The sequence below is a fragment of the Elaeis guineensis genome, chromosome 13 (genome assembly GCF_000442705.2).
Source record: "Elaeis guineensis isolate ETL-2024a chromosome 13, EG11, whole genome shotgun sequence".
Taxonomy (NCBI): domain Eukaryota; kingdom Viridiplantae; phylum Streptophyta; class Magnoliopsida; order Arecales; family Arecaceae; genus Elaeis; species Elaeis guineensis.
Genome location: NC_026005.2, coordinates 37961223 through 37988677, shown reverse-complemented (window position 1 = coordinate 37988677; position 27455 = coordinate 37961223). Strand labels below are relative to the sequence as shown.

Below are 27455 nucleotides of genomic sequence, written 5' to 3'. Positions count from 1 at the left end.
AAGCCCAATAAATCTAATTCATTTAGATTATTAATAGGTAATTAATTTGAATTAATCTTATCAAATAAGTAATTCAAGTGCAAAGAGAAAATTGGATTCAATCGTGTGCTAGCAAGGTTATCCTGAATCTTAAACTCAATTGAGACTTCATAAGTCCAATTGCTTATTTCAGGTCTAATCTTTTTGTTGTATGATCCCATAGGTTCAATTCTATCTGGTAGTGAGATATACTATCATCTCATAGTATGATTGAAATTCTTTTTAATAGATCGGAACGGTTTCACTCTAACTTATCAAGGATTGTCGATCCTGAGCAATCCTAGTGAGCTCTCATAATCCATCAGTGACATCTAGCAGTATGTAGTGACAATCTAGTAGAACCGAAAAAGAACCTCAAGGTGTAGTTCACATATGATGCAGTCCTCCTATCGTGAGTCTTGACTAGATGACAGGTCATGGATAAATCGTCAAACCTCATCATCAGTCATATGATAATTCGATTAGCTCAAGTCTAATTGTGATTCTCATAGAAATTTTTTTTTATTAATCACACTGCTGTGGTCACAGACTTTCGAATTTAGCTTCTCAAATCCAATAGGACTATTCTCTATCAAGGTCGATAGATTTCATCTAGATACGCATCTTACTTCTACAGTGGACCAACTGTCGTTAACATCTATTACAAGATTTCAATGAGGTCATTTATGTATCAGTCAAACTCCAACAGCTTTATTACGAGCAATTGTGCCATCGTAGGTCAAAGAATTATTCACACAACTACAGCATCAAGATGATCACTGACGATCGAGTAGAAATTCAAGTGATCTATCGTATGGTAACGCTTAGTATTAGTTGTTCTCTAACAACTGTTCGTACTCGTCGCTCAGTGTCTCTATACTATAGACCAGAGACTCATCTATTTCGAAGAAAGCGATCTGTGCATCGGTCTATCCAGATAGATCACCGTCCTTATGATGATATTATAATTGGGAGCATTTAAGAATTATATACATGCTTCTAATTTTCAACATTTTGAGAATATGTATCGAAAGATTAATTCCATGAATGATTCAAAGATACATCACACTTAAATGAAAATAAAATATTTTTTTATTGATCAAATCGATGTATTAAGTACAAAATTGTGTCCTAGATTTATTACAATGTGGCAGTCAGATTGGCTTCTAGGCCATACATCTAATTACTTCAAGTGCAATCAATGAGGTGTCAACAAGAAGAGGCCTAAAACCTAGTTGGTACATGTTATCATAAAATGTGATGCGTAGCAAATAGCGGTTTAAATGATTCCCAGTAGCTTGATGAATCGGCTTGATTATTCCATAATAATCAGATGTGAATCCAAATTAAGTTCTTGATAACCTTATGGGATCTAATTTGAATTCTTTATATAGAATTGGATTTCTTTGATGGGTTTCGATGGTACAGCTGAGTGCACTGGTGTCTAAAATTTTCATTCAAAATACCTTAGCATATCAAAACCCTAAGGCCCAGGATATCTTGATAATAGCAATCAAGGTATAACCATACAAGAAGTAATAGGAAGCATACCTATTAAATTTTGATTTGGTGATAAATTATTTCCACTGAGCGCCCAAGTGTTTGCTCTCCAACGGCGATCCACACAGGAATCGATCCAAGGATAACGCTCCTCCTTCATCTTGCTTCAATAGTTCTAATCCTTAGAACTCGATCGGCCACCAATCGATCAGACTCTCTTTCAGACTTGAGTTTGGACCTCTCGAAATCTCCTATTGGACTTGACCACCACCTTCAGGATCTCTTAAACCCTTGGAACTATTAGGAATAGGCTTGTCTTAAAAAAACAAGTCTTGTCCTAAAACCTAGAGTTGCAAGAGAAGGAGAGAGAGAGTGGATAGGGTTGTCTGGATTGAACGAATAACCCAATCTACTGCCCCCTATTTATAAAACCAAAAGGGGCGTCAAATGAGAAGTCACGCCTCAATCTAAATGCCATATCAAGTTTCTATATCAGTTATTTGAGAGTCTTCAAGTAGAAGGACTCGCTACAGATACATCGATTTACTCCTCACACGCGCGCCATCAGAGAGATGCATTTGGCGTCTCTTCATAATTCAGATTAATCCAGATCTTGACATGTAGAAAAAGGATTCAAATCTGAATGTAGATAACCTGATAAGGAAAGAGGAGACGCCTCTTTTTGCCCAAAGCAGAAGGACTCTTCACGCAATTCTTCACGTGAAGATCTTATCGCGTGTGTGCACACCCAATAAAGGGTGTCATAGGCGTCCCTTCATTTATCTGTTAATTTCCAAATAAATCACATGGAATTAGCATTTAAATCTGATCCAACGAGGAAAGAAATAAGATAAATATGGCGCTTGCAACTCCTTAAAATATGAGTCTTCGCATCTTTTCACGCGATCGAAAACATGACGTGCTCGCGCCTCACCTTATTAGGCATCCCATGCCTTAACAGAAGGTGCTTTCATCCTTTGAAAAGAGTGCCAAGAAGGTTCAATGGTTGATCAACAAGCCATATAGGTATGAGTCCCAAAGCAGGACTTTGGTCCTTTTGCACGCCAAAAAGAAGTGGACGTGCGCCCCTTCTCAACCAGCGCCAAGAGTCCATAACTAAATGGACTCTTGGTTATATGGCGTGGAGGAGGCTTGAGGTGCCCCACTTTAGGCTGTCTCTAGGTGGCTCGACCTAACCCAAATACTTATCAAATTGGGTTAGTCAATTAGCAAGGATTGAGATCAAATCTGATCTCCTAAGGAGCTAGGGTTAGCCACACGTGCTAGCATGCTCACCGGCTATCCGATTGAATCCAAAACTTATATCAACCATATCAAATGGTTCGTTGGCCAATTTCCTAACGTGTGTGATCCATTGGGTTCCACATCCAGCCAGCAGTAAGTTCGGATGCAAGTTGACCTAATTTGATGAGAATTTCTAATCGATTAAGGTCCAAATCCTATCGATTCGAGTTCAGTAATTAGAATCCTGTCTAATTGGTGATCAAATTAAACTCTTTAATTCGATCAAACCTATAAATTAAGATTGATGTCTAGCAACGTATCATGACTATCTAGAAAATGTGAAATTTGATTTTTAACCAAATGTATCCTTCAGTAGCAAGTTATCGTGCAATTCAATCTTTCGATCAATCTTGCATTCTGAATATATTCATGAGTATGGAATCATGTCAAATTCAAATATATATATTCATATCATTTTTCTATCAATCAGTGATGACTCCAATGATGAAGCATTAGAAATTTTTTCTAATCTCCATAATGCTTTTTGGCCAAAAGACTTTTTTGAATCATTTAGAGATGAAAATTCACAGGATGCCATCTCCTCTTATTAGGAGTGATTGATTCCTTGTTGATTGACTCACAATCTTCATACACACTCCATATCCAGAACATCTTGTACATGTCTTAATGTTATATTTGGACATGAACCAAAATATGGGTTCATGTGCATAAGATTCCATGGTGATCTCAGGTGTAAGGATCACTTGCATAACTCCCACTTAGAGAACCATCTTTTGATATGCAAGTAAGGTTTCATAAGATATTCTCTGTTGGCGAGTCAATTTAGTGAACTCATTCCTTAATGAGCACCCATATCCTTGAATTAGTGTCACATAAGTGGTCTGTGAAATCAGCCATCCTCCCTATCGAGCATACATAGGATGTGTCAGTCTATCCGAAATATTGACCTCCGACTCAATGTTCCTACGATTAGGAATATTTAGGATTAAAATTTTAGGATTTTAGATTTCACAGGCATGAACTCTTCATTGGTCCTAAAACTATTGTCTTAATCTATGGGGTTCATCATAATCTTAAATATAATAAGATGCGGCTAAAATGATGAATCAATGTCTTATTTTATTAACAAATAAAAAATATCATTACATGAGTTGGAAGTTTACAAAAAAAATTTCATCGCATCACTCATGCAATTAGTTTGTAGGATACTCTTCTTTCAATCTCCTATTTATTCTAAAGTCAATCGACTTTGTATTTCAATCCCATACAATCAAGATGACGATCAAATAGCTGCTGTGGTATGGCCTTAGTAAATGGATCTGCTATATTGTTCTTAGTATCCATTCATTCTAGGATAACATCTTGTTTTTCTATAATTTTTTGAACGAGATGGAAGCATTTGAGGATGTGCTTGGATCTTTGATGAGACTTAAGTTCCTTGGTTTAAATAATGGGACCAGTGTTATCACAATAGAGTGGCACTGATCCTTCAATCTCAGGAACGACTCCTAATTTCATGATGAACTTTATCCAGACATCTTTCTTAATGGCTTCACTAGCAGTGATGTACTCTGTCTCAGTGGTTGAGTTAGATACTGTCTGCTGCTTGGAACTCTTCCAACTCACTACTCCACCATTTAGGGTAAACACATATCCTGATATTGACTTGCTATCATCAGGATTAGATTGAAAACTAGAATCTATATATCCCTCTAGTTTCAACTTTGATTCACCTCCATACATTAGAAAAACATCTTTAGTCCTCCTTAGGTACTGAAGAATGTTTTTCACAGCTTTCCAATGATCCTCATCTGGATCAGTCTAAAATCTGCTAGCTATGTATAAAGCATAAGCTACATCAGGCCTGGGATATAGCATGGCGTACATTATTGATCCCACAGCCAAAGCATAAGAGATTTCACTCATTCTCTTCCTCTGATGTTTTAGGACATATTTTCTTGGAGAGATGCATGCCATAACTTACAGGCAGGTAACATCTTTTACTTGCCTCTATGTTGAACCTCTTCAACACGAGATTTATGTATCGAAACTGAGACAAGCCTAGCACCTTCTTAGATCTCTCTATAGATCTTTATATCCAGTATATCGGATGCTTCACCTAAATTTTTCATGAAAAATTTATTTGATTGTCAAATTTTGATCGATTGTAATATTGGGATATTATTCCTAATGAGTAATATGTCATTAATATGTAGAATCAAGAAGACAATAGCACTCTCACTTGTCTTTTTATACACACATGGTTCATCCTTATTTTTGATGAAATCAAACTCTGACTGTCATATGAAAATGGATGTTCCAACTCGAAGCCTGTTTCAATCCATAGATAGTTTTCTTCAGCTTGCATACTTGATTTATCCTCCCACTTGAGATAAATCTCTCTGGCTGAGTTATAGATTTTTTCCTCAAGATTACTGTTGAGGAAAGCGATTTTGACATCTATCTGTCAGATCTCATAGTCGTAGTATGCAGCTATAGCAAGCAAAATTCACTTGTCTTTGTCTGAAATCCTTCACCACCAACCTAGCTTTGTAGGTTTCCATTTGACCATTTGCTTTGATCTTTTTCTTGAAGATTCACTTGCACCCTATTGGGGTCACACCTTCAGGCACATTAACCAAGGTCCACACTTGATTGGTATACATAGAGTTCATTTTGGATTTAATGGCTTCCAGTCATCTGTCTGAGTCTTTACTTATGACAGCTTCCGAATAGGTTAGTGGTTCATCATCTTTAATGATATTGATCGTATTGTCATTTTTAATGACAAAATCATATCTTAGAGGTGTTTGACGCACTCTATCTGATCTTTGGAGAGGTGTGTATAGTAGATGTACCTCATCCTTGGATACTTCTGATTGAGGATCTCCTTGTGGTCCAACCGCAGGTATTTCTGGATCGGTTTGTAGGTCCTGAACTTCTCCAAGTTCAATATTTCTCCCACTGCCTCTTTGGATGAATTTATTTTTTAAGAAAGTGGCATGCCTGCTAACAAATACCTTTTATTCAGTAGGGTGGTAGAAGTAGTATCCATTAGTTTTTTTAGGATACTCTACAAACCTGCATTTGTCTGTCTAGTACTTAGCTTATATTCGAAGATATTTCTGACATACGCAGGACAGCCTTAAATCTTAAGATGTTAAAGATTCGGTTTTTTTTCTTTTCATATCTCATATGGAGTATTAGTCACATATTTTGAAAGCACTCTATTTAATATGTATATGGCAGTCTTTAGGGTATATCTTCAAAATGATATTGGAAGATCTATAAAGCACATCATGGACTGCACCATATCCATCAAAGTGTGATTTCTTCTTTCTGCTACATCATTTAGTTGTGGTGTATAAGTAGGGGTCCATTCAGAGTGAATACCTTTAGCTTTAAGATCAAGAAATTCACTAGATGAGTATTCTCTTTTTTGATTAGATCGAAGAATCTTGATACGTTTTTCAGTTTATTTCTCGATCATACTTTGATGCTTTTTAAACTTATCAAAGGTTTCGGATTTATGTTTTATAAAATACACATCCGAACCTTGATAGATCATCTGTAAAGGTAATAAATTAGGAGTACTCTCTTTTGGTCTGAGTTGTCATCGATCCACATACATCTAAATATACTAGGACTAATAGCTCCCTTGCCCTCTCTCCATGTCCAGAGAATGGAGTCTGGTCATCTTATCGATGAGACAAGATTCACAAATTTTCAATGATTCATAATTATGTGGGTCAAAGAATTTTTCTTTGTATAACTTATTTATCTTTGACTCATTAATATGACTAAGACGGCAATGTCAGAGATATGTGATATTCGCATCTTCTCTCTTTCTTTTCATATTTTTTTCAATATGAAAAATATTTTTATTGAGTGCAAGAATTAGAAGATTGTTATCACTACAATCACTGCCATAAATTTCATTAGAAAAAAATGGAGCAACCATTGCCTATTAACTTTATTGCATAATCTTATTTTAATAATAAAGGTACAGAAATAATATTTCTAATGATCTTAGATATGTAATAACAGTTTTTTAATTCTAAAGTCTTGTTCGAAGGCAAATTAGCATACAAATTCCTATAGCCTTTGCATTAATAAACTCTCCACTTGCATCGAAAAGCTCGAGATTATCTCTTTTTAGTCTTTTGATTTTCTATAGTCGCTGCAATGAATTGCAAATATGCGATCTAGAGGTGGTATCCAATACCCAAGTATCAAAAGTCTGAGGTATTCAATGAAAAATAGGTCTGTATCATATACACATCTTTCGGTGCAACACTTGCATGCTGCTTCAAGCTTGTAAGGTAATTCTTGTAATTATTCTTTCAATATTCTAACTTGCCATAAAAATAACAGGTAATATCCGTGGGGATATCTTTGGCCTTCTTATTTTTGAAAGCATTATCATTGACCGAACCAGGATCAGAAATTTTCAGAACATAGGAGACCTGTGCGAATCTAATTCGCAAGTCCCTCAACTAGTTTATATAGTTCAGACTGGTCAATATATTTTCATCTATGATGTTATGCAGTGAGAGTAAAGTTGCTATAGTGCAGAATAAAATCTACATAGATTAAGAACAATAGTATAAGCAGACCACTCATATTTGACATGCATAACTAGATGAGGTCTTTTATCTAAGTCTTCCATTATTTTATTGGATACCATAGTCCTCATCTATGTTAAGCGAGAAATCCTAATCTGATTTCTTAATGGGGTTGAGATCCTAATTTCTCAATGAAGCCTTATGGATGTCACAACAAACTCCAATGAGTTCAAAGATAGAAAATTCTTTTCAATTGCATCTTATGCAATTCTTAACATAATCCTTGCCTCTAAAATACTTGTAGCCTTGTGGATATTACAACAAACTACGGTGTTTTAGTTAAGGCAGATCCTTCATTTTCATATAGTCACATCTGAAAAATACTGCTCTTATGAATATCACAACAAAGTAACATATTCAAAATATGCTGTAAGCATCTAGTATGTATCAAGACAATCCCACATCAATCTCCATAGTAAGTCTTGTGGATACACAACAAATCTACTACGATTTTTGATAGGATATTGGCGAAGGCATATGTAGTGATTTTAACACTTAGTGTCTCTGATTCAGACTGAATTAATCTAATTGGTCAGGTAAGTATAAGATTGATGGGAGGCTTCCGTTGCTTTCCTTAGACACCAACAAGTTGGTCAGGTAAGCAAACGGTCCTAATTAAATAACCACCGTACTAGTATACTTTTCTAGACACCAATTGATCAATTACTGTTGAACTCGGATCGCATTTGGTTTTTTATCACTATGACTTAATATAATTTTTAAGAGGGCTTTATGGTCTCATGCACATCCTATTTAATATATTCACATTGGTACCAAAATATGTTGTGCCATGTGTGAATCATATATCTTACGTTAAAGCATCTAAATAGATCTTTAAGATTGATTAGGGTTCGGATGTTCAATTGGACTCATCTCATGACCCAAGTTGAACCAATTCGAAATCCTAGGTAAACACAATCTAGATTATATTTCATAACGATGCATAATCATACTCAAGCAAAAATATGATCATAATCATGACATTATGCATCTAAACATATCTCTAAGATAATTCTAGGTTTGGATGTTCAATTAGTCTCAATTTTTGGGCTGACTTGAACCAAACCAAAACCCTAGCTTGATCATATTCAAGACCACATTCCAACTTTTGATTGTATTAATTAAGGTAGGCTCTGATACCACTGATGGATTTCGATGGCGCACCTGAGTGCATAGGTGTTTAAAATTTTCATTCAAAATACCTTAGCACACCAAAATCTTAAGGCCCAGGACACCTTGATAAGCAATTAAAGTATAACCATACAAGTAATAGGAGATGTTGGTGCAAAAATCCGCCTGCGCCGGAGAAGCTGGAGTTGAGGAAGCCGCGGTCGCCGCCGGGACCTGCAAGGGAAGTCTAAACCGGAGGTGGGGTTGCTCCGGCAAGACCCTCCGACGCTCAAGTCAGTTCTCTGCCTCAACAAGAATGGAGTGCTCGAACGGAGAATTTAGCAGAGTTTTGAGATAAGGCAAAAGAGCTTAAAGAATAACGTATCTGAGTCCCCCTTTTATAGGCGGGGGAGGCACCGGACTGATGGCGACGTTTGTAACCGCCTGGTAGTGGGCTGCCCATGATCAGGGGAATTGATTGCGAAAGATCAAGGAGCAGACACGTGGCCATCATCATGGCCCGCCACATAAGGCCTGTTGTAGGTAGTGGAGCGGCGTCCGTTACTGCTGGTTGTCAGCGAGTAGTGGGATCGTGCAGCACCTGCCGCAGGGAGCGGAGCAACATCATAGCTGTTGACACAGCCTGTCAGAGGGTAGTGGGATCGTGCAGCACCTGCCGCAGGGAGCGGAGCAACATCATAGCTGTTGACACAGCCTGTCAGAGGGTAGTGGGATCGTGCAGCACCTGTCGCAGGAGGAGGTGGAGCCGCGTGGAATCCGCTACAGGAAGTGGAACAAGATCATGGCAGTTATTGTTATCTGCCAAGGGACACGGATCTGTTGATCAAGGCTCGGCAGTAGTCGGAGTTCGGCCTTTGTAGGAGTCCGGGAGGAGTCCCCCTTTCGGACGAGGTCGCAGGTGGAGTAGGGATCCGGACGGAGCCACCCTGCTGTTGATGGAGGAGCCCGGCTCCCGTAGGAGTCCAGGCGGAGCCGTTCTACTGTTGATGGAGGAGCCCGGCTCCCGTAGGAGTCCGGGCGGAGCCGTTCTGCTGTTGATGGAGGAGCCCGGCTCCCGTAGGAGTCCGGGCGGAGCCGTTCTGCTGTCGATTTCGGCTGCGGGTAATTTATACCCAACACCAGTCCCCCTACTTTCGAGTTTGAATTTCAAGCGAAGGAAGTATGCAGAGAGAGATGTGCGCAGCCGGAATCGTCCCTTCGAATCCTGCGCACTGCCGCCCCTATTAAATGCGCGCACGTCAGAGTCCGCTTTTCGGTGAAGGTGACTTGAAAAGTCTTTTCGGAACCCCCGCTGAAACGCGATCTTAAGCGTCGCTTTGCGGGAATTCGTGAGCGGTCAACCCTCGATGGCGGTGAAGGGGATAAGCGCGCCACGCGGCACACCTTAGTTGGCCCAGGAATACCCGCCGCCATAACTGCGCCAGGATCCATCGGCTATTTAAACCCCTCGGCCCCTTCGTAGCTTCATTCTGGCGTTGTTCTTTCATCTGAGAGCCCTGCTTCCCTCGCCCCAGTCCCTGTCTCCTTCCCTTAAACCATGTTATCTACTTGGGAGGCTGTCCTCGAGGGAATTCTTAGGGTTTGGAGGAAAGAGAAGGAGAATGGCGGCCGGTGAGAATCTCCGTCGCTCTAAAGGGAGCCCAAGGAAGAATTCCTTCAACAACAGGGGTTTAATAACGGGGGCTGTCGGGGAAGCTATTCTGCCTGCGAGTCTCGGGGCAGCAAGGCGGGGTGATACCGGTCAAGAGGGCAGAATAGACGTCACAAGCCATGACGGGATCCTTGACGCCGTCGGGGCCGAGAGACCAGAGGCGGTCGACATTGACGGTGGGGCAGTAGAACTTGTTGCGGGGGCGGTGGAAGTAACGCATGCTGACCTTGCCGGAGTGTCTCGGGTGGCGGCCGTCGTTGCCCCCTCCGCCTCCGGGGATTTACCCCACCCCTTTTCTGCCAAGGTTGGGACTTCGGGAACAGAATGAGGCGAGATGGGCGAGAGCTGTTACACGCACTGGAGAATGCGATTGAGAAGGATAGAGACAGAGTTCGTAGCTCGGAGCGGTCTCCGGTTCGTCCTGCCCGAACCGTGCCCGCGATACGTGCGATGACGTGTATCTTCTTTTTTCCTGACCCACCGGGTCCTGTAATGTGTATTTCTGTTAAATGAAAAAGTAATTTCAGTACCTTGTTTGCATCTTGTGTTAAATAGTTGTCTGCCGGACTTCTTCGTTTTTCTTTCGTTCTCTTTGTCTGTGTTACGTTGTTCCAAGGTCGTCGGCGACTTTTTCAGTTCACGTGGGGTCGTCATTTGCCGAGCTCCTTTTCGGTTTTTGTGCCGTTCGGGGATACCCACTTGTCGGGTTCGCCCGGATTCTTCTCCGCTGAAGTCGGGGCTAAGTTCGGCTCCCTTGATAGTCCGAACGGAGAAGCCCTCCGGGAGTTGGAGTAACTCGATTCTCGTAAGAGCCAGGGCAAAGTTTTTCTGCAATTAAAGTTATAAGTAAAGTCCGGCTTCCGTAGAAGTCCGGGCGGAGTTGTCCTGTAGCTGTCGTTGGCGGTGGAGCCCGGCTCCCGTAGGAGTCCGGGCGAAGCCGTCTTAGCGGCGGAACCCGGCTCCCGTAGGAGTCCGGGTGAAGGTTTCTTGGCGGCTGAACCCGGCTCCCGTAGGAGTCCGGGTGAAGTCTTCTTTGCATAGGGACCCGGCTCCCGTAGGAGTCCGGGCGAAGTCTTTTTTTTTTTTTTTTTTTTTTTTTTTTTTTTGCGGCGGAACCCGGCTCCCGTAGGAGTCCGGGTGAAGTCTTCTTGGCGTAGGGACCCGGCTCCCGTAGGAGTCCGGATCTTTCACTTTGCTCATGTCAGGATGAGGTTCTCCTCCTGTTCCTGACAGGGCTGCGGGGGCACATATGGGCGTTGCAAGGCCTCTCCCCCCATCCGGTCTAAAAGAACCGGGCCTTCGACTTTGCTCAAGTTAGGGCGAGGTTCTCCTCCTGTTCCTAACAGGGCTGTGGGGGCACATATGGGCGTTGCAAGGCCTCTCCCCCCATCCGGTCTAAAAGAACCGGGCCTTCGACTTTGCTCAAGTTAGGGCGAGGTTCTCCTCCTGTCCCTAACAGGGCTGTGGGGGCACATATGGGCGTTGCAAGGCCTCTCCCCCCATCCGGTCTAAAAGAACCGGGCCTTCGACTTTGCTCAAGTTAGGGCGAGGTTCTCCTCCTGTCCCTAACAGGGCTGTGGGGGCACATATGGGCGTTGCAAGGCCTCTCCCCCATCCGGTCTAAAAGAACCGGGCCTTCGACTTTTATAAGGTTGCCCTCTCGTTTTTGATACCGTCTGCTTGAATTATCCTAAGACAAATGGGCATGCATTTTTTTTTTTTTTTTTTAAGACGAAATCATTGGTAGTACATCCGTAAGTTTTCTGAGCTCCACGGTCGCGGGAGGTCAGCTCCCCCGAGTTCCCTGAGATAATAAGTTCCAGGTCGGACTACTTCCTTGACCTCATAAGGTCCTTCCCAGTTTGGGGCGAGCTTCCCCTGGCCCTGAGGTTGTGAGACAGCAGCTCGTCGGAGCACTAGATCCCCTGCTTTGAATGCTTTGTTCTTCACTCGGGCGTTGTAATATCGGGCAACTTTCTGTCTGTAGGCTGCCATTCGAACCTGAGCAATCTCCCGCCTTTCTTCCAGTAGGTCGAGGTTGGCTCTGAGACTTTGCGCGTTTTGAGGTTCGTCGAATGTCACGACTCGTGCCGACAGGAGTTTAAGCTCGATCGGGATGACGGCTTCCGTACCAAAGGCTAGAGCAAAGGGAGTCTCTCCTGTAGGCAACCTCTGGGTGGTCCGATAAGCCCATAGCACATGATAAAGTTCGTCCGCCCAAGTCCCTTTTGCTCTTTCGAGCCTGGTCTTAATCCCCTGCAAAAGGGTTCTGTTTGTTACCTCGGCTTCGCCGTTCGCCTGGGGATGGGCCACTGACGTGAATTTGTGGGAGATGTTTAGGTCTTCACAGAATTCAGCAAATCTGGCTCCCGCGAATTGCCGCCCATTATCAGTGATGAGGGTTCTAGGCAAACCGAACCTGCACACGATCGATTTCTAGACGAAATCCTGCACTTTCGCTTCTGTGATTTTGGCTAGTGGCTCGGCCTCGACCCATTTGGTGAAGTAGTCGATCGCTACAAGGAGGAATTTTCTTTGACCAGACGCCATGGGAAAGGGGCCAAGAATATCCATTCCCCATTGCGCAAAAGGCCATGGGGCGCTCAAGGGTGTAAGTTCAGTAGCAGGCTGTCTCTGGACGTTGGCGTACCTCTGGCATCGATCACACTTTTTGACATATTCAATTGAATCTTGGTGCATGGTTGGCCAGTAATACTCTTGGCGGAGTAGCTTGTGGGATAGAGACCTGGCGCCTAAATGGCTTCCGCAAGCTCCCTCGTGCATTTCCCATAGAGCGTAGTCAGCTTCGGAGGATCGGAGGCATCTCAAGAGAGGCAGGGAGTGCGATCTTTTGTATAATTTGCCCTCATAAAGGATGTACCGGGAGGCTTGATTTCGGAGTTTCCGGGCTTCTTTCGCATCCTGGGGGAGAATCCCATCTCTAAGATAGGTTATTAGCGGGTCGACCCAGCTGGGCTCGTGGTCGATCTCCATTACGAGTCGCGGTTCTTCCGTACACGGTTGTTTTAAAACTTCAAAGAGAACGCCCTTTGGCAATTCGGCCGGAACCGATGTCGCCAGTTTGGAGAGAAGATCGGCTCTAATGTTCTCCGACCTCGGAATTTGCCTGATGTCGAAATTGTTAAAGGCAGGGATGAACTCCTTCACCTTTTCGAGATATTTGGCCATACTGTCCTCCCGTGCTTCAAAGCTCCCGCTGACCTGCCCCACCACCAGCTGGGAGTCGCTGTGTACCCGGAGTTGACCTATTCCAAGCTCCTTAGCGATCCTCAATCCTGCGATCAGAGCTTCATACTCCGCTCCATTGTTCGTTGCGGGGAATTCGAAACGCAGAGCGTACTCCGCAACGACTCCCTCCGGGCTAGTCAAGATCAAGCCAGCACCCGCGCCTGCCATGTTGGACGATCCGTCCACATGGAGGGTCCAACAGTTATCGGACGAACTGGCTTCTTCGTCGGGGGAGTTCGGCTGAGTACTCAGGTCATCAATTTTGTTTTGCTCAGGTTCAGCCTCCTCGGGGATGGTGCATTCCACTATGAAATCCGCCAACACTTGGGCTTTTATCGCCGGTCTAGGCTTGTAGTTGATGTCGAATTCTGTAAGCTAGATGGCCCATTTCGCCATTCTTCCGGAGGTATCGGCTCGGTGTAAAACCGCCTTGATCGGTTGGTCGGTGAGTAACGTCACCGTGTGCCCTTGAAAGTAAGGTCGGAGTCTCCGAGCTGCAATCAACAAGGCGTAGGTCAGTTTTTCTAATTTAGTATACCTGGTCTCGGCGTCCCTCAACACGCGACTGATGTAGTAGATCGGTCGCTGGACTTTCATTTCCTCCTTAACAAGGACGGCTGCAAGGGCTGTGGGAGAGACTGCCAGGTACAAAAATAATTCCTCTTTGGGCTCGGGCTTTGCCAGCAGTGGGGGTGAGCCAAGATAGCTTTTCAATTCTTCGAACGCCTGTTGGCATTCAGGGGTCCAACAGAAGTTTTTCGGCTGCTTGAGAGTTTGAAAGAAGGGCAGACATCGCTCGGCCGACCTTGCGACAAAGCGATTGAGAGCCGCAATTCTTCCTGTGAGGCACTGAACCTCTTTGATCGACCTTGGGGCAATCATATCTTGGATGGCGCGGATTTTCTCCGGATTGGCCTCGATCCCGCGCCCTGATACTATGAAGCCCAGGAACTTCCCCGAGGTTACCCCAAAGGCGCATTTGGTTGGGTTCAGCTTCATTCTATACTTTCGAAGAGCGTCAAAGATTTCTTCGAGGTCGGTGACATGATTCCCGGAAGACCTGCTTTTCACGAGCATATCATCCACATAAACTTCCATATTTCGGCCGATCTGCTCCTTGAAGATTTTGTTCACCAGTCGTTGATAGGTTGCACCCGCGTTCTTGAGGCCGAATGGCATAACCCTGTAGCAGTAAAGGCCGCGATTAGTGATAAAAGCAGTCTTTTCTTCATCTTCCGATGCCATCCTAATCTGGTTATAGCCGGAGAATGCGTCCATGAAAGTGAGAAGCTCGTGGCCCGAGGTAGCGTCCACCAGTTGGTCGATCCTGGGAAGGGGGTAGCTGTCCTTTGGGCAAGCTTTATTCAGCTTTTTGAAGTCGATACACATCCTCCACTTGCCGTTTGCTTTCTTGACCAAGACAACATTGGAGATCCACTCTGGATAATTGACCTCCTTGATGAATCCGGCCTTGAGAAGTTTATCCACTTCCTCGGCTATCGCCTTCTGCCTCTCTGGGGCATGACTCCGGATTTTTTCTTTTGTTGGCCGATGTTTAGGGTCGACCGCCAGATGATGTTCCATGACCTCTGTCTCAATCCCCGGCATATCCGCCGGGACCCATGCGAAAACGTCCGCATTCCTTCGGAGAAAGTCCACGAGATGCGTCCGCACCTCCTCCTCCAGGTTGGAGCCAATCAACACCACATGCTCCGCATTCCCATCATTCAAAGGAATTGGTATTAGGTCCTCAATCGGGCCGCCCCTCTCTTCAGTGAGGTCGTCGCGCGCATCCAACCCGTCGACTGGACAAAGGTCCGCTTGATCGCTTCTTTGCAGGGCAATATTGTAGCAGCGCCTGGTCTCCCCGAACTTCTCCAATCCCTTTGTCAGTGGGGAACTTCAACTTCAAATGATAGGTTGAAACAACGGCTCTGAGGGCATTGAGGCCGGGTCGGCCAAGAATTGCATTGTAGGCAGAAGGCGCCTTTACCACCAGGAAATTCACCAGGGCTCTGGACTGCTTTGGATGCTGACCCGCGGTCACAGTTAGAGCTATCGTTCCTTCCGTTGGAACGGCATCACCAGTAAACCCTATCAAGGGGGAGCACATCGGCCTTAGATGACCGCCAAGAGCGGCCATTCTCGAAAAGGCACTGTAGAATAAGATGTCGGCCGAACTTCCGTTGTCGACGAGAATGCGGCGGACGTCATAATCTGCTATATTCAAGGAAACTACGACCGCGTCGTTATGAGGGAATTGGACTCCCTGGGCATCCTCTTCAGTGAAGGCTATGGGCTCTTCAACTTTTTGCCGCTTGAGGGGTGCAGCTGATGTGCTGGTTGCCTCCGGTCGGGATTCTCCCGAGATGACGTTGACGGAATCCGGCGAAGGCTGGTCATCCGGCCACCCTTTATCATCAATCATAGTCGGAGGTAGTTGTGCGGAAACCTCGCGGGAGGGCATCGGATGGGAAAAAGAGGATTGGGTGCCGGAAAAGATGGCCGGAAGCGGGTCCGTTGAGCGCTCCTTCAAGAACAAGGGTGCTGCGAAGACACACCCCTTCCTCTAGCGCCAATCCTGTTGGTGCAAAAATCCGCCTGCGCCGGAGAAGCTGGAGCTGAGGAAGCCGCGGTCGCCGCCGGGACCTGCAAGGGAAGTCTAAACCGGAGGTGGGGTTGCTCCGGCAAGACCCTCCGACGCTCAAGTCAGTTCTCTGCCTCAACAAGAATGGAGTGCTCGAACGGAGAATTTAGCAGAGTTTTGAGATAAGGCAAAAGAGCTTAAAGAATAACGTATCTGAGTCCCCCTTTTATAGGCGGGGGAGGCACCGGACTGATGGCGACGTTTGTAACCGCCTGGTAGTGGGCCGCCCATGATCAGGGGAATTGATTGCGAAAGATCAAGGAGCAGACACGTGGCCATCATCATGGCCCGCCACATAAGGCCTGTTGTAGGTAGTGGAGCGGCGTCCGTTACTGCTGGTTGTCAGCGAGTAGTGGGATCGTGCAGCACCTGCCGCAGGGAGCGGAGCAACATCATAGCTGTTGACACAGCCTGTCAGAGGGTAGTGGGATCGTGCAGCACCTGTCGCAGGAGGAGGTGGAGCCGCGTGGAATCCGCTACAGGAAGTGGAACAGGATCATGGCAGTTATTGTTATCTGCCAAGGGACACGGATCTGTTGATCAAGGCTCGGCAGTAGTCGGAGTTCGGCCTTTGTAGGAGTCCGGGAGGAGTCCCCCTTTCGGACGAGGTCGCGGGTGGAGTAGGGATCCGGACGGAGCCACCCTGCTGTCGATGGCAGAGCCCGGCTCCCGTAGGAGTCCGGGCGGAGCCGTTCTGCTGTTGATGGAGGAGCCCGGCTCCCGTAGGAGTCCGGGCGGAGCCGTTCTGCTGTCGATTTCGGCTGCGGGTAATTTATACCCAACAGGAGATGTACCTAGTAAATTCTGATTTGGTGATGAATTATTTTCATTATCTAACGGTGATCTACATAGGAATTGATCCAAGAATAGTGCTCCTTTATCTTGCTTCAAGAGTCTAATCCTTAAAACTCGATCAGCCACCAATCAATCAGACCCTCATCCAGACCTGAGTCTGGACTTCTTAGAACCTCCTATTAGACTTGACCATCTTCTTCAAGATCTCTTAAACTCTTGGAACTATTAGGAATAGGCTTGTCTTAAAAGAACAAGTCTTGTCCTAAAGCCTAGAGTTGTAAGAGAGGGAGTGGATAGGATTGTCTGGATTGAACGAATAACCCAATTAGCCATCTCCTCTTTATAGAACCAGAGGGGATGTCAAATGAGAAGTCATTCCTCAATCCAAATGCCATATCAAGTTTTCGTATCAGTTATCTGAGAGTCTTCAAGCAGGACTTATCAGAGAACCATACGTCGATCTACTCACGTGCGCGCCATCAGAAAGAGATGCATTTGGCATCTCTTCACAATTCAGATTAATCCAGATCTTGCCATGTGGAAAGAGAATTCAAATTTGAATGTAGATAACCTGATAAGGAAAGAGATGCCTCCTTCTGCCCAAAGCAGAAAGACTCTTCACGTGATTCTTCGTGTGAAGTTCTTATCGCGTGCGTGCACACCCAATAAAGGGCGTCATAAGCGTCCCTTCATTTATTTGTTAATTTCCAAATAAATTATGTGGAATCAGTATTTAAATCTGATCTAACGAGGAAAGAAATTAGATAAATATGGTGCCTACAACTTCTTAAAATAGGAGTCTTCGCATCTCTTCGTGCGATCACAAACATCACGTGCGCGTGCCTCATCTTATCAGGCATCCCATGCCTTAGTAGAAGGTGTTTTCATCCTTTGAAAAGAGTGACAAGGAGGTTCAACGGCTGATCAACAAGCCACATAGGTTTGAGTCCCAAAGCAGGACTTTGGTCCTTCTGCATGCCAAAAAGAAGTGGGCATGCGCCCCTTCTCAACTAGCGCCAAGAGTCCATAACTAAATGGACTCTTGGTTATATGGCGTGGAGGAGGCTTGAGGTGCCCCCCACTTTGGGCTGCCTCCAGATGGCTCGATCTAATCTAAATACTTATCAAATTAGGTTAGCCAATTAGCAAGGATTGAGATTAAATCTGATCTTTCAAGGAGCTAGGATTAGTCACACGTGCTAGTATGTTTATCGGATATCCGATTGAATTTAAAACTTCAATCAACTATATCAAATGGGTCTTTGGTCAATTTTCTAACGTGTGATCCATTGGGTTCCACATCTAGCCAGCAGTAAGTCTGGGTATAAGTTACCTAATATTTACCTAATTTGATTAGAACTCTTTTTAATCGATTAAGATTCAAATCCTGCCGATCCAAGTTCAGCAATTAGAATCCTATCTCATTGATGATTGAATTAAATTCTTTAATTCGATCAAATCTACAAGTCAAGATGGACGTCTAGCAACGTATCATGACTACTTAGAAGATGTGAAATTTGATAGAAATATCGAATATATCCTTCAGTGGCAAGTTATTGTGCAATTCAATCCTTCGGTCAATTCTGCATCCCGAATATGTTCATGAGTATGAAATCATGTCAAATTCAAACATATATTCATATCGATTCTCTATCAATCAGTGATGACTTCAATGATGAAGCATTAGAAACTCTTTCTAATCTCCATTATGCTTTTGGCCAAAAGATTTTTTTGAGTCGTCTAGAGATGAGGATTTACAGGATGTCATCTTCTCTAATTAGGAGTGACCGATTTCTTGTTGATCAACTCACAACTTTCATACATACTCTATCATATTCAGAATATCCCGTACATGTCTTAATGCTATGTTTGGGTATGAAGCAAAATATGGGTTCATGTACACAAGATTCCAGGGTAATCTCAGGTCTAAGGATCACTTGCACAACTCGCACTTAGAGAACCATCTTTTGACGTGCAAGTAAGGCTCTATAAGATATTCTCTATTGGCGAGTAGTGATGTTCGAACATAAAAACCCAATAATTTGGATACATATACACAAACTGTATGTGTGGTACATGTAAATATAGGAATATAAAGAGAAATGGCTACATGACTTGTGTTAATTCTTTTTCTTCATGTTTGGATCTATGCCTTTTTCATGCATGCTCTCCTTTAACTTTGGCGTAGTACCTAAATTCCAGCCAATATTTAGATTTTGATTATATTTTAATTGAACTAAGCACAAACAGATTGAAATCTCTTTCAAAAGTGATCAAACTATTTTGCAAATTCAGTCATTTACTTCCTATATCATGCTCCTTTCCCATCTAATCCACTGCAAGCTCACTATATGTGGAGGACCATTGTGATAGGAGTCCTTTCAATTTTGGAAATCGGTGACCATTGGCTAGCAGGCCCACTAAAATCATATGCTAAATTGAATTCAGAAAACCCGAATACAAACTCAAGTTCGAATATTAGTCGAGTTTGGAATTCAAGGATCTTACTCATTTTGATGGATCTGAATCTAAACCCAAACTTGTTTTTTCTGATCAAGTTCAGGTGTGAATACAGCATGGATTTGACCTGAATTTGACCCATTTACAACTCTAGTGGCAGACATATCACATCCGTAGACAAACATACAATAACTATAGAAGAACTGTGATGAAGGGATGCAAATTTGGCTTACAGAAGGCATAGTTGCAATATTCATTAATTTTTAAATATTCATGAATAAATTGTGATGTCAAAGCCAAAGAATAATTTTGTGAATATACATTAGTTCTGATTGGCTTGTGAATGATTCACAAAATTTGTGAATATCCATGAATAAATAGTGAATCCTTTAAAAACTTTGGACATCAAATGATGCAGACTCATGAACAGGTGGTTGCCAATATATTTGGGAAAATGTGATGTGGAGAAAATATATCATAGGTGGGCAGATATCAATTGGGAGAAAAAGTAAACTGAGTGGATTTATACTCTGCAAATAAATTTTCTCTATCTCATCTAAGCATGTACTTTAGGGGTGAAACTGAATTGGATAATATCTGTCTGGATCCATTTTTGTATTTAAATCTATCTGGATATGGATAGAAATTGGAGTATCCGTATCCATATCTATCAAAGAAAAATTGATATAGATATGGATAGATAACTATCTAATTCATATCCGAATATTTAATTTTATTTATAATTTTATTTAATTTTATATTGGATTCATGACTTTTTAAGAAAAATATCTAAACATATTAATATAATATTAATTTTATTTACCATCTATTGAGTAATATACCTAATTCTGTGGTTATAAAGTTTAGCTATCCAACCTAAATCCATATTTGTATCCGTAATCCTAGTATCCGACTTGTATCCTTATCTGTTTAAAACAAATATGGATATAAACTTTTACATCCAACTAATATCCGTATCTGTATTTGTTTTCGTCAAATAAAATAAATATGGATATGGATATATTAGTATGCGATCTGTATCTGTTTCGGTTTCAGTCCTAATGTACTTTTTTTTTCCCTTAAGTTGTTAGTAATAATCTTGAAATTCACACACAAAAATTGTCAAAACAACATGTTGAATACACATAATTTAGACAAATTCTATTTACTTTATTACAGTCATAGTCTTTTTTTTTCTCTACCTTCTCCTCCTAAGAATTCTCTTTTACACATTTGAACCCAGAATTGTGAGCATTTCCTGTTAACAAGGATTTTGAGTCCTAGTTGGACTACAGGGCAGCCCACCTTCTTAAAGTGTTGGGACAAGGCACCATCCCAAGTACTTGAACGGGACAAGGCAAGATAGAGACCGGGATGGGATAGGACATTCACCTGCCAAGTGGTGGGATGTGGCACGTCTATTTCCACAAAAAATCTGGGATGGCCCTATCACATGGGATTTGAATAATTGCCACTTAACATTCCTTCAAGATACTGAAAGTGGTTTCTTTTTCCCAAGCACTAGGCTTTTTTGTCACAAGGTCATTTGCTTGTGCTCAATCATCTAACACATGCTATATGTTTCTTACAATTTAGGTCTCAATAATGTACTCCGCATAAACTTAATGCTTATGGTTTAATTCCTGATTTTGGTGTGAATTATAATCTATTTCCTGACTTGTAAAAGAATCTTCTTTGTTCTTTTGGATCCATAATGCTTATATCTAGTTCTTTGCTATTGAAAATCTTCAACACAGCATCCTAAAGGATTACATTTTGGTCTTTTTTCTGTTTCTTCTGTAGCCTTTCTATTTTCTTATTCTTTTCTTGTCCTAGCAGCTTTGTTCTAGAATATTCTTCCATTTCTTCTCAAGCTAACTCATGGCCAATAGAGTTTTAGCTCCCTAATTACTGTTGTTGTTGTTTTCTTCATCATCCTATCTCAAGATATATGCCTGTTGGTCTAGCCTTTATAGTCTTCAATCCTGGTGCTTGATTTCTTTGCATGTCATTACCTTTTCTTATTCATCTTGAATTTCTTCTCTAGTCATGTCATCATAAATGATTTTTCATTTTCTCTGACTCAATTGATCTTTCAAATCTACTCCAGCCAGCCCGGGTTTGTCTTAACTCACCTTTTTCTTTGCTTTTAAGGATTCTTGGTTAAATCCATCATTATATATTTTGTGTCTTCATCCAAATCTATTTTTCAAGTGTTTCTACACATTGATTCTGTTTGATAATGTGCCAAAATTAACTCTTACTTCATGTGATAGATCGATGCTATAGTAAAGTAGCCCTGCTAATTCAATAGTGGTTATTGTTGCTTTAGCCGTTAGTCTTTATTCCCAGTACTCCATTTCTTTGCATGTCATTCCGTTTCCTCATTCCTCTAGAATTTCATCTCTAGTCATTTCTTCATCAATGGTTGTTATGTCTAGCTCTACAAGTCTTTGAAATCTGCTCCACCTAGCCCATCTTTGTCTTTAACTTACTTTTTTCTTTCTTTTAAGTTTTTTTTTGTAAACCATTATTATATTTTTTGTGTTTTCATCTAAAATTTATTTTGTTGTGTTTTTCTAAGCATTCTATTCTATTTGATGAAGTACCCAAATTAATTTTTACTTCATGCAATAGTTCCAGGCTATAATAAAGTAATCCTACTAATTCAAAAGTGGTTCCTCGATGTAGTTGTTGTTGTTGTTTCCTTCATCATCCAATCGTGAGATATATGCTTGTTGGTCTGGCCTTTGCAATGGTACTCCATTTCTTTGCATGTCTTTGCCTTTAGGCATCCATCTATATTCTCTTATCTAGGTACATTAATAGTGTTTATGTTCTCCAACTTTATTGATCTTTCAAATCCACTCCAGTCAGCCCAGCTTTGTCTTAATTCACTTTTTTGTTTGCTTTTAAGGATTTGTTTTGTTAATCCATCATTATTTTTTGTGCATTTTCATCCAAGTCTATTTTTTCAAGCTTTTCTAAGCATTCTGTTCTATTTGATGAAGTACCCAAATTAAATACATGCAATACATTTGAGCTATGATAAAGTAGTTCTACTAATATTCATCATCCAATCTCGAGGTATATGCTTGTTGACCTAGTCTTTGCAGTCTTTACTCCCAGTGCTCCATTTCTTTGCGTGTCTTTGCCTTTCCCATTCATCTAGATTTTCTTCTCTAGTCATTTATTCATTAATGATTTGGACATTCTTTGACCGTTGGTCTTTCAGATCTACTCCTGTTTTCCCAGCTTGTCTTAGCTCACTTTTTTCTTTAAGGATTTTATTTTTTAAGTCCATCATGATTTTTGTGTTGTCATCCAAATCTATTTTTTAAAAGTTTTTTAAGCATGCCATTATATTTGATAAAGTGCCTCAAATCAACTTCTACTTCATATGATAGATCAGTGGCATAATAAAGTAGTCCTACCAGTTCAAAAGCAGTTCTTCCATTCAGTGAAGGAAGAAGCATTCCTGAATTTATATAAGCAACTTCGATTTCTATCATAACAGTAGAAAAGTTTTACCTACAGAAAAAAAATTATCATGAAAGTTAAAATTTTTATCATGACAGCAACTATACTACTTGCTCCCCCTTGAAAAAACAAGCTTTGTTACCAAGTTGGTAATATACCCAAAATTTTACATCTGCAGTGACTGCTAGTAAACAAAGATAAGTGGGTTCTTATACCTGAGCAAAGGGTACCACAAACTCCCATATTCCGCTTATTATCAAAAAGTATGCTGCCCACCTCTCCTCTCTTCGAGCACCTAATGCTGGGAGCCTGCTCATTGTAGTGGGAAAGAACGAGTAGCCCATTCGAGTCCACGCCTTCATATATGGTATTTAATCATGAATAGTGCCCATCATGCATGAGTGTAAACACATGCTCTCTCACTTAAGATCAAATATTGTAATTGGTTTAAATATAAAAGCAATGTATTTGTTTGGATCACTCTCGTATAAAATCCCATGGTTTCATTGCACAAGTTGCAAAGCCAAATATGTCTTTGTAATCATTCTGCATTTAGATAGGTTCAATCTTGTGAACCATTGGGATGTCAGATCTCTATATGAACCTTGCACCTGATTTACAGACCTTGGTTAACTTCCCGCTCAGGTTTAACTTGGCTTTGGTATGGGTTAGACTTTGATTCAGTGTACTAGTAGCTCGATCTAAGGGGGACACAAAACTTAGACCTTGTGATTAACTAATAGATTCACAATCATTACAATTTCTGCACTAAGCTGTCATTCCAACAATTTAATGGTGGATTCATGTGGCTGTTTATTCAAAGTTATATGGTGATCCAGCCTTAGCATCATTGATGGTTGTTTTTGATGACATCCTTTGATTTATTAGCAGATTTGATTGTATCCACTAGTTCGATCAAGACAAATCATGTTGAAAATTAGCGGAAATTTCATGCCCAAAAACAACCTAATTTTCAATTTATCAAAATTACATATTTTTTTCTGAATTTTCTATGTTAGATTTTATTTCTTAAAGCATCGAGATTTTAAGGTTTCTATTCAAAGTGATATACAAAAATTAATTCATCTGCTCTAACTTTTGTAGTATGATCTTTGCATATTATTCTCGCTCTCTTGTTGCTACTCTCTCTCCTAGATTGTACTTTTCTTCAAGCATCTTTCATGTATTCAATCTAGAACCATCTCCTTTTAAATCTTCTAACTTGAGGCTGCTATTGAAATGTTGTGACTTGATCAAAATGAGAGGCACCATATAGGTATAATAAACAAGGTTTGCCGAACTGGTGCTAGAGGGTGTCCTGGTCAACAATCGCATAGTACGTGTTTGTATTGTGTAGCTTGTGCTGTTCCAGGGCGTACCTATATAAGGAGAGTGAGAGAAGAAGGGGGAGATGAGGAGAGAGGAAAAGAGAGAGGGAGATGGACACAAAATGGGAGGGAGAGGGAGGAAGGGGGTCAGTCTGCTTGGATCTGGTGAGGGAGAGAGAGCTAGCAGGGGGAAAGTGAGGGAGGGAGAGGGGCTTGGATTTGGCAAGAATGAGGGAGAGAAAGCAACTTACCTGGGTCGCATGGTTTTGTTGTCGACCAGCTGGGGAGAGAGTGAAGGGGGCGAACGAAGGCAAAGAGAGAGATTGGGCCTTTTTTATGTGCCGAACTGAAATGCTATTAATTGACTGATTCAGTTTGGTACACCTCAATTTGGCTGGTTCAGCACAGTTCAGTGATCCATGATAATAAGCCCTGCCTCACTGGCTACGCAGACTAGACCGACTAGTTTGTCCAGCATGTCCAATTGCTTGACCACATCCAAAGATCCATTCGCATCATAGAATGGAATTATGACTCATCATTTATGTAGCTCATCCTCCCCATCCTTCTCTGAATGTGTATGTTAAAACCTTAATCAGACACTTTTACTATTTTACTAAAGGAGTGAGTGAATTTTCTCAGGTAATGATGTATCTTAATAAAATAAATTCAGGAAAATTATTGTGTATGAACTTTAACCAGTAGTGATATAGTTTGTGCTTTTGTTTAAGTACGTTATACATGTTCATAACCATGGTTTACTTTTTTTGCCCAAATGCTGTCTAAGTTATTCTGTCTTTTGTTATATCTTATTTCTGTTGGTTCTGTAGTTTTATCTTTAATCTGGCTTTGGGTGTGTTCCATGATCAGTTAGTTCCTTTGTTACTAGATTCTTTATTAAAAATTCAGTCTTCTATCATCTAATGGTGTTAGTCATGTGTTTTCCTTCTTGCTATAGCATGTGCTTCAATGTTCCCGAGGTATGCATCAGATTTTGGCTTGGTTGTGGCAAATGGTAGTTATTCAATCACTGCTAGTCACTGTGTCCAATGCAGTTGTGGACCTGGAAATCTCAAGTAATAAATGACGTTATTTACTATACATATTTATTTCATATTGTTTTCATATTGTTTTCTTCTTCAACTTGTAAGACTTTATTTTATTGCAGTTTGTACTGCACACCAGCTTCATTGGCAGTGTCATGTTCTAGCATGCAGTGCAGAAACAGCAATCTGATGCTTGGAAATGTTACTGCCCAACCCACTAGTGCTGGTTGCAATGTCACTTCTTGTTCTTATGGTGGTTTTGTGAATGGAACCATTATGACAACGTAAGAGCTTCTACTGGAATTGTTTCTCCTTCTGTGTTAAATGAAACAAGGTGTTTAGATTCTGTATTTATCTTGCAGGCTAACTACTTCTCTTCAGCCTCGATGCCCAGGTACGTTTTGCCTCCTTTCTTTCACCAATTTCAATTGTAGTGTTTTCCAATTGCACATATATCTCTATTTGTGGATTATACAAATTTACATATACACCCCTATGAACTGATTCAGGACAACATCAGTTTCCTCCAATCATACCACCGCCATCAACACTCATCCATAATTCATTTCTCGCTCCATCACCATCACCAGTACAATCACAACCTGGTGGGGCTATGACAACACCAAAAACTTCGGGGTCTGGAACTTTCACTCCTCCTGGTGCATCTCCTGCTAATGGTCCTTCTGGAAGTATGTCGGAGGCTGCCATCGTTAAACCCCTGAAGCACATTCTAGTAGTTTTTATTTTTTGTCAGGTTCGCACCTTCCGTCTGTAATGGTGATGCAATTTTTTAATCAAATGTTTGCTGAACTGTTGAGTTTCCTTCTAGCTGGATTGACTCTCCTCCTGTTGGGCTTGTTAGTTGTATTTGGCCTTTATGCTAGACTCCCTTTGCATGAGCTGATCAGGAAATCATTAACATGCTTATGCTGTGACCCGTGTGCGAATGAATAGTTATGATACCGAGGGGAGGAGCCAGGACCATCTACTCCCAGGGGAGTTGTGAAAATGCATCATCACAGAAGACAAGAACGAACTATTATTTGCTTAAGGAAGAACAAACCCACAAACAGAGATTCCATGGAACAACCCATTCATGGCCATGCAGTCGAACGTTTGAGGTCTGACAATTATCTCGGATCCCACAAGTCTAGATTGATCGTTTGCCCCTGCCCCTTCTCCTGGCGCGGCTGCGACGTTTGACTCTTTGAACATTATGATTGCTAAAAGAAGTTTATGCTACCTGAACATGAAATATGATAAATTCAGAATGCTCCATCCATCGTGGCGTTAGCACCTTAATAGTTATTTTATGCATGTTTGTGTCGGGAGGTGTAAAAACAGTCAATAAATCACTCTAATGTGGATTGTGGATTTTTACGATTGTGTCTAAAGAATTTTAGTCTTGTATTTGTTAGATGGTAAATTGCTAACTATACAATTTCAATAAATATAATATTGGAATTTGGATATGCAGCAGAAGATGGGATTTTAAAATTTTTATATGCATTCAACAATTGAAAATATAATGGCTGGATCGACAATGAAGATCATCTTGATGACTACAATTAAATACAAATTAAAAAATAATTAAATAAAAAAAAGAATATCAATATCTTTAAGATTATAAATTATTTCTTGCTTGTTTGATTTTCATCAGGCATCCATGCCCTTCAATGTTAGTATGCATTGTAATTTATTAAGGATCTCTCTTTTAATTATTTTTCTGGATCTCTTCGCAAGGAATACAGTGCCTCTTCTCTTTTCTTTTGCCTTTGTCGTGAGCTCTCCTCTTATTACACGAGAGCTCTTAGGCATCCAAACTCTTTGGTGTTCCAAGGGTTTGAGGGATTAGTTAGTTAGGGTTTTAACATATATGTTAGGATGCCTATTTAAAGCCCTTTAAGATTTCTCGTAAATCCATAACCTTAGTAATTCATTCGATTAGGTCCTCCAAGGCCAAATTGAATAATTTACCAGTCTAAAATCCTTGATAACAATTTCATAAATATGTGATCTATTGGATTCCACATCGAGCCAGCAGTAGGTTTAAGCTCATATCCACCTAACTTAAGTACAATTTTTCTAATTAATTAGGCCCAAAATATGTTAAGCCCAAGTGCATCAATTATTTAGAATCTCTTCTAATTAATTATTGAATTAAACTCTTTAATTTATAAAAGCTATAAGTCAAGATTGATGTTTAGCAAATATCATGACTATCCAGAAGATGTGAAATTTTGATGGAATAATTGAAAC

At 41.4% G+C, this 27455-nt stretch overlaps 1 protein-coding gene across 1 annotated transcript in view; it reads left to right on the top strand.

Annotated features, from left to right (window-relative positions):
• LOC105034846 (lysM domain-containing GPI-anchored protein 1) overlaps positions 1-26095 on the top strand; it is a 49847-nt gene extending 23752 nt beyond the window's left edge. The window contains exons 2-5 of the mRNA XM_010910155.4: positions 25109-25226; positions 25319-25480; positions 25559-25590; positions 25706-26095. Coding sequence (XP_010908457.1) covers positions 25109-25226; positions 25319-25480; positions 25559-25590; positions 25706-25971 — 578 coding nt within the window. The 3' untranslated portion in view covers positions 25972-26095. The remainder of the gene's footprint in view (positions 1-25108; positions 25227-25318; positions 25481-25558; positions 25591-25705) is intronic.
• The last annotated feature ends 1360 nt before the right edge of the window (positions 26096-27455 follow it).